The sequence below is a fragment of the Orbicella faveolata genome, unplaced genomic scaffold (genome assembly GCF_042242905.1).
Source record: "Orbicella faveolata isolate gen_17 unplaced genomic scaffold, um_ofav_v1 contig_2, whole genome shotgun sequence".
Taxonomy (NCBI): Eukaryota; Metazoa; Cnidaria; class Anthozoa; order Scleractinia; family Merulinidae; genus Orbicella; species Orbicella faveolata.
This window is the reverse complement of record NW_028301547.1, coordinates 25,138,337-25,146,019: the sequence shown is the minus strand read 5'-3', so window position 1 is coordinate 25,146,019 and position 7,683 is coordinate 25,138,337. Positions and strand designations below refer to the sequence as shown.

The following is a 7,683-nucleotide window of genomic DNA, read 5'->3' as shown; positions in this document are numbered from 1 at the left end:
TACATGTGTGTGCAGGTAAAACGCCTCAAACGCGAATCAAAACTATCACTACATTAATATGAAGTTTCTCTAAAAGATAAACGCTACCTGAATATAAGACATGTTTTCAATTAATCGTGCTATTAAATGCTTAATATTCATAATTTCAGCTCAGGCCATTTAAATTAAAATGTCAACAATGGATAGTGGCAGTTTCGTGTGAGTTCCATCGACCGTCAAGTGCAAATAACGACAAAGCTAGGATGAATGACAAAATAAACCGCTTAATTTACCAACTTGAGCTTCCATCCGTAACTGCACGTAACCATCTATTGTCAAGGTTTAACAGGAAAGGCTTTGAGGTTTAAGGGTGTGACGGGGTTTAGATCGTAATTAAAAGATACACATGTTTATTATTGTGAAAGGCACCAAATTTGAATAACACTAAAACATTCGAAAACCTTTAGCTCATGTTTCCAGACAAATGATTTCTCTGATCCAGGCGTGAAGAATGTTTCGTTTTATAGGTAAGGTGAGCCCAAACACTTTGCATTCGCTTACCAGGAATAAGTCGGAACATAAAGAGCGTGCGCGAAATTGTGAGGGCCAATCAGTAGGGGCAACTTTTTTCATGCTAAGTAAAATTAAAGTGGTTCTGGGGAAATGAATAACGGTTCCCAATATAACCAGGCCCCACGTTTGAGATTGGTCAAGCCAATCTCATAATAAAACGGTGTTTTTGGTTTTAAAAACAAACAAGACGTAAACGCGCAGAATCATTGAAGTGTCGAGGAATTGCTTTTTGGCACATTTTGTAAACACTTCGTGTATACATTTATTCATTTACATTTATTCATAATACAATTTACAGCTTTGTTTATTCGAAGTATTTTATTTCAAAGTGCATCCGTTTATTTCTGCTACACGTAAATCGGTTATTACTCAATCAGACATCTGCAACAGTGGCGGATCGAGGCCTTGAGCTAGGAGGCGGGGGCTTTTTTTTGTTTCTTGCCCTGCCGGCTTTTCTTCTTCTGTGATTTTTTCCCCTAGATGCGCCACTGTACAAACGTGGAGCGAGAAAGAATGAAGCAATATACAAGCTAAGCAACTCAAGAATTATGTTTAAATTGAATTCCACGAAACGGAGTACATGTGACTAAGTTAAGTAAATAAGGGGCTAGAAAAATTACTATAGACTTTGTTTTACAGAGGGGAGGGGGTGTAGAGAATAATTTTACAGCAGCTATGCCAAGATATATCTGGCCTTGTCTGCAAACTAATGCGTTTTCGCCTCTCGTCCAAACAGATACAACAGGAGACGCGCGCGTCGTTTTCCAGTGGATCTATTGAAAACGGAGCCCTATCTTGTTAGTGTGGATAACGAAAATAGGCAAATTACGGTCGTACAGTTCTCTCACAGGGCATCAGCGTGTCAGTTTGCCAGCATTTCAGGGTGGACGGGTAAAATGCAGCGTAGACGGCAGCAGCGTGAACACAAAGATTTGGATACCAAAGAAAACCCATCATCGAATGGGCATCGTGTCGAAAACGCATGCGCATTAGCGAATTAAAGACGGGGCCTCAGTTTGCGATGAAACGTTGAGACTAAAATTCAGCTTGGAAAGTGCTCTTATTAAACATGTTTACGTGGAAGGCTTCTTACACGAGTTCTTGAAAATCTAGTTATTGTCTGAAAATTAAAGCCCTTTTTACTAAATTCCCTTACAATATATCAATCTACAATCAGCTCTGTATTTGAGCATAGATAAGCGGACGTCCATATTTGGAGTTATGTTGGTAATAAGTGTACCAGGATCTTAACGAACAAAGACTTTCCAGAAATCACCAGAAGACATTCCAACGAGAAAATCATCACATTCCCATCTTGAGCCTCCTGGAGTCAGCTTCCATTCATGTTTATATCCTTCTAAAGCAGGGAAAGAGTACAATCTATCTTGATCTGCACCATGCCCCCATTTGTTAATGTTATAGCTGTAACCATTATATCCCCACTGACCGCAAACTCTTGCTAACTTCGAGTTGTCATTCTCCATTCTAACAAACGAGCCACAGGCATCAGGCTGGACATCCGTCTGACCGCTGAAGTACTGGACTACAGTTTCACCAGTGCTGTTGGCGGCCGTGGTCACGTGGAACGTGCGTCCCTGTTGTTTACTGCAGTGGAATCTCAGTTGAGTGAAAGACAGGTGCGTTCTGAGCTCATTCATGGCACTCTTCGTCAGAAACGTCCGGTTATTGTGATAGTTGCTGATTCCTCTGTATGGCGTCTCTATTGACAACTGTGGTGTGGAGGATGAGCCGTCAAGCACAGCGTTGGAGACAAGAAGCCAGCCTCCTGAAATAAGACAAAGTTGAGTGGTCACGTGAACAAATAAAAGCAGTTGGGGATTATATTCGCGTATATTGACGAGGACCTCGATGAGTGCAATATTTATTTTGTTGTATTCTGAGTACTGATCTGATGCGAGTGGACTGGACTCGGTAATAATTCAGCGGGTTTCCAAGAATTTCCAAATGGAATAAAAGTTAATTAAAAATCTCCATTTCTGAAATTTAGTTACGACTTATTGTATGTTTAAAGTTTATCGATGTCTCGCGGGTTTTAACCTAGCGTTTTCTCTTGTTTTTATTTTTATCTCAGTTTGTGTCTCATTTTCTCTCTCGACAAAGCCTCGTGGATCCACAGATACTTCAACAATGTTACGACGCAATTTATTAGCAATAAGGGACACATAAGAGACGCCTAAAAAGCTGGTCTCACTTTGTTAAGTACAGCGGGAAGCTGTGGGGGCTTTGTGCACTCCTTCCTAGGATTTTAGAAAGTTTGCTCTCTTATATCATTATCCTTAACTTACCTCCGTCAGTTGTCATGTCACAGTAAACCTTGAAAGGGTTTCCACTCTTCTCAGGGTCGATCCAGTACTCGCCGTCTCCTTTGGAGTCTCCTGAGTCCCGGATGTCCTTACAGGAATGAGCAGGCTGATTGGAATTCAAACCTTTTATAGCTGCAAAAAGCAAAACATGTTTTAAATAAAACTTTTCATATTCTTTTGAAGCGGAAGAGAAATCTTTCTAAAACGTCCGCCAACATCGCTAACTCTAAAATAATAATGCTCTTACAAGCACTGCGCAGTACGCGGGCACCTTTTGAAACAAAATTCAACCTGCTTTATCAAATCATACAAAATATCGTTGGAAGACAAATTTTCAACACTCACGTTTTTCACATTTTTTCCCCTTGTATCCTGGATAACACTCTCCGTTCTTTGTTTGTTTGTTTTGCTCACGGGAAACATCGATGCAGGAGGCCTGTGTTGGGTTAAGATATGAAATAAACCGAATCGATAAATTAAGTAGTAACAACAAGGTTTATTAATATCCTAACCTGTTCGCCTTATATCAGTCTACGATAAGTCTATATTCACTCTTTGTAACCACACAAGCCAGCCTATGCCATTCTCAAAAATCGCACGAGAACAAGTTAGCGCGGGTGAAGTTAACTACAATAGAAAATGTGAATGTACGACAGTTTTCAACTGACCTGAACAGAGCCATAGTATGTAGAACCTTTCTTCCATTTAAAATCTCCTGGCTTCATCTGTCGGGTTTTGTTGTTAAGCTGACAAATGCGTCGTTGTATATTGTTGCCACCAGTACGAACGTTAAACGACTTGCAACTGTTATTTCCGATGCACTTAAGCTGGCATTCAAACTCATCAACAACAGTAACCGTGTCCGTGACATGACCAAGTAAGACATGATCTAAAAGGAGAAAAAAAATCAAATTTCTATTGATGCAAACTAAAAAGACTGAATAGAAGGAAAGAGGAGGGCTTCTTAAGTGTTTACTTACCGACTTGAGTTTCAAAAACGCTTCCACAAAAGTCTTTCTTTGCCGCTACAAATAACATTCCCAGGAGAATGTTGAGAGCTGCAAAGGCCAGCTGAGTTAGCCATGAACCTGCCATCGAAGGTGTTTTGTTGTGTGCCAGACTATAGCAGTTCAAAACGTTGTCGAGAAACGAGGTTTGACGCATCGATCATGTTTCTTTGTGAATTTGGGCCAAAGCGGATAAACTTTTATGCCAAGCCGTGTTTATCTATAATTAATAATAGACGTATTTAGTACCAAAGGAGATGCCTGCACGTTTTCATTTACTTTGTTTATATTTATATCAAGTTTAATGGTCCTTTTTAATTAGTTTGCTCTATTCTGAATGTCAAGATGACCACGCAATTAATTTAACTGTCGCATGGAGCCATAAAATATTTTTGATAGTACATCAAAGCTAGCGACTTTCTTTGCTTGAAAGTGTGCTGAGACTGCAATGAAATCATTCACTCACTTTTAAGGCATACAGCTGCTTTCATAAAAAAACCATCATGTTTATGGATGTTTTCCATAACGACATTCTAGAGTCCACAATTATATTTGTTTTCTTTCGCCAAAATTTCTTTGTGCTATCTTATAAATTAAGAATGTTACCGTATAAGGACTTAAAAATGCTCTAACATATCGTGACGCAATCATCAACCTTTTTGTCATGACAATTAAGAAATAGAAAACGTGCACCGTGTTTCTGTCGAGTTATAGAAACACGAGTGGAAGTTTGGGAGAACGAGAAATGCTGTGGGAACACGGGCCGCAGACGAGTGTTTCCACGGCTTTTTTTAGTTCCCCCAAACTTTCACGAGTGTTTCTATAACTCGATAGAAACACGGAGAACATGTTCTCTATTTCTTTTAGAAAACACCGCGACTAAAAAAAGGAAAACAGCTTGTCAACTTTGATTATCAAAGTGTAATTTCTCTTTGCTCGCGTCATAATTACGTCAACAGCTCGTGCTGGTTCTGTGTTTCCATCGAGTTTTATATAATAACCCAAGTAATTCTCGCATTTTGATTGGTTCTCGCCTATGATCTATTAGAGGACAGACGCACGATTGACGTCATCATTTCAAAGTTTTTCCCTCTGTGTTTTGAAATGGCGGAAAGTTTTGAGAATTTAGATAATGTTTTACATGACTGGGCAAAAGATAAAGTACAAAAAAGTCTTGTCGAGGCATTGAACAAGAACGAGAAGCGTAGTCTAGCAGGAAGGAGAAAGATAAAGCCGTTTCTTTTTTAGAAAATGACTTGGAAAAAAATACCCGAGCAGTCTCAGTCGGCAGTCGATCGAGACTAAACCAAACACAAAGTTAGTCTTGGTAAGCCGAGAATCATTGCTTTATCTCGAATTTAACAAACCCAATAAACAAAATGTTTATGAGATTAATTTATTTAAAATACTGAACTTTTCTCAGTCTCAAAATAATTGTTGACACAGTGATTGTCTGGAATAAAACGTCAAAACCACTTCTTAAAATCAATTAAATTTAAAATAAAGACATAACCTTGCTTTCCGATGCGAATGTTCCAGTCCGTTTCAGGGCGCAATAGCGAGCAAAGTATAGCTCACTACAGCTCACGGCCAACTGTATCGCAGCTAAAAGCTGTCTCCGACACTATTTCAAACTGATTTGAGAATCATCAACCACAGAGGACACAAATTTCCACCATCACTAACGCTCCTTTCATTCAAAACTCGAATCGAATGGCCCCCAGGTTGACCGCAACCGCAAGTTTTCCGAGTGCAGTTTTTCAACTCCTGCAATATTCGAGGCAACATCCAAGCTTTTCGGCTCACAGAGCTGCTCTGATGACAAAACCTGACTTGACTTATCCAGCATTTTCTTTAAGATTTGTAGATTTCGCAGTTCAACTCTGCTTTTGCTGTAAGTTTTCATTCCACGAGAAGCGACGCTCGAGTCAAGTTTGACAGTGGCGTGATTTTCCCGGACCAATCCAAATTCTTTGCTACGCATAGCAACCAATGAGATTGCTTCAATTTGTATAGACAACAGATTACGTCAAATGGCTTTTTTCGTGTTCGTCAAAGTGGACAAAGGGCGGTTTTCGAGTTATGTTGAAAGATTTTGAAATAAGAAATAAGCTCTATCTGTAGTAGTTTGTTTCGTTTTTATATAAAACAAATAGATTCCATGTTGCGGTGCGTCTGTTCAGTAATAGATCACAGAAGACGTCAAAATGTGGTAAGAACATCAGTGACACACTCGGCTATCGCCTCGTGTGCCACTTTTTTGTTCTTACCACATTTTGACGTCATCTGTGATCTATTACTGAACAGACGCACGGCAACATGGAATCTACTTGTTAAATAGAAACACGACCTTTAACCAATCAGCGCGCGTATTTTGTTAGGACATTAAGGCAGATGTCTGACGACAATGCCATGTCTGCCTGTGGGAAAAAGCTTCCACAAATTTTGCATGAACAGTTTTCTAGAAACGTGGTGGGGTGCATCTATCCTTGAACCTCCTTGTATATAAACATTAGCGTATTAATTTTACCAAGCATGTTAATTTATAATTCATTGTTACACACTTCGTTACAACTCAAGCTGGGGTTTCCTTTACGCCTGCCTTAACACAGTCATTTTATAATGGTTTGTATATTAATTTGGTGATGACACGGTCTGTTATGTCACATTTTGGGCAGTGAGAAACAGATTAAATTTAGAATTCTGTCCGTCACTGCAGGTGGAGAGTGCTCTTGTATGTTAAACATACTCCAGAAACTCGCAGACCAAAGTATCACATCGAGAACTTGAGATAAATAGGCCAATGTCGATATATTAAAATTCTAACTTGACTCTGAGGCTCAGGGGAATAACCCAAAAGACAATTTACTGTCTACAAATAATTTTAAAGGAAGACATTAACGCAGACTGCGCAACAAAGACAGATGGCTGGCGACAATGTTGTATTACTCTTCCCAGTAGACCCCGACACCTACGCATTTTTTTGCCGCCTTCAGAGCATGATAGTTTTTCTTGTTCGACCACGCGTATGATAGTTCATGATAGTTTTTCGGTCAGCTGTTTTGGTAATCACAGGCCCGATAGCGGTCAATATTTCCTCAAGTGTTTCACAGTTCATGCGCAAAATTTCCTTGTAAGCGACAGTGTCCTCACTCGCAATTCTTCCTCCAATTTCATCATTCCGCTTTCGTTTCTCCTTTTGATCCATTCCCTTGTCCGTCCTCTCTTCCACCAACGCTCTCCAGATTCACCTTCCGTACTGACATTCCTCCAACGAATCGATTACCAGCAAACAAGCTGCCGCCCTCTTTCGTCGCGAAAAATTCATACTTTTTACAAGTTTGTCACACGCAACACCATTTAAGTGTGCACATTTTTACGCGGGAAGAGCCTGGAACTAGCTGCTCGTGTGACTTTGCTCGCGCGACTGCTGGTGAACTATCTTCAACTATCACGAACTTCTTTGGCCTTTTGACCATGTGAATGATAGTTGGTGATAGTTGATGATAGTTAGGAAAGAATCAACTATCATCAACTATCATGCGTCGTTTGACCAGGGCTTAACGTTTTTGATACCGCGAGTTTGTTTCAAACCAATCACCCGGTACATTGAAATGCATCACGTGAGGACATTTTTCCTGTGCGGCGTCATGACTTTTCGTATTACGTGATGTTCATTCACAACGTGTTTATCTTTATGAGGAAAGCTTATCGTGTCGAATGCGTCTAAAAAAACCGCTCCAAATTTGTCCTGATCATATTTTATCTTCAGCTGATAAACAGCGGCCATGCTGACAGAT

General features: G+C 39.9%; 1 protein-coding gene across 1 annotated transcript; it reads right to left on the bottom strand.

Annotated features, from left to right (window-relative positions):
* Positions 1–789: 789 nt before the first annotated feature.
* Positions 790–4,161, bottom strand: LOC110049890 (uncharacterized). Its single transcript, XM_020755735.2, has 5 exons — positions 3,857–4,161; positions 3,545–3,765; positions 3,222–3,312; positions 2,859–3,008; positions 790–2,338 (listed from the first exon to the last, which is right to left on the bottom strand). Exons 1-5 carry the CDS (start codon positions 4,038–4,040, stop codon positions 1,800–1,802), a joined length of 1,185 nt encoding a protein of 394 aa, XP_020611394.1. The 5' UTR covers positions 4,041–4,161; the 3' UTR covers positions 790–1,799.
* Positions 4,162–7,683: the final 3,522 nt, after the last annotated feature.

Excerpts from the sequence above, each read along its gene's own strand:
- LOC110049890 (XM_020755735.2), bottom strand. The coding sequence starts at position 4,040 with ATGCGTCAAACCTCGTTTCTCGACAACGTTTTGAACTGCTATAGTCTG. Across the intron at positions 3,766-3,856 it reads CGTTTTTGAAACTCAAGTCG|ATCATGTCTTACTTGGTCAT; the intron begins GTAAGTAAACAC and ends TTCTCCTTTTAG. Across the intron at positions 3,313-3,544 it reads CATACTATGGCTCTGTTCAG|GCCTCCTGCATCGATGTTTC; the intron begins GTCAGTTGAAAA and ends AACCCAACACAG.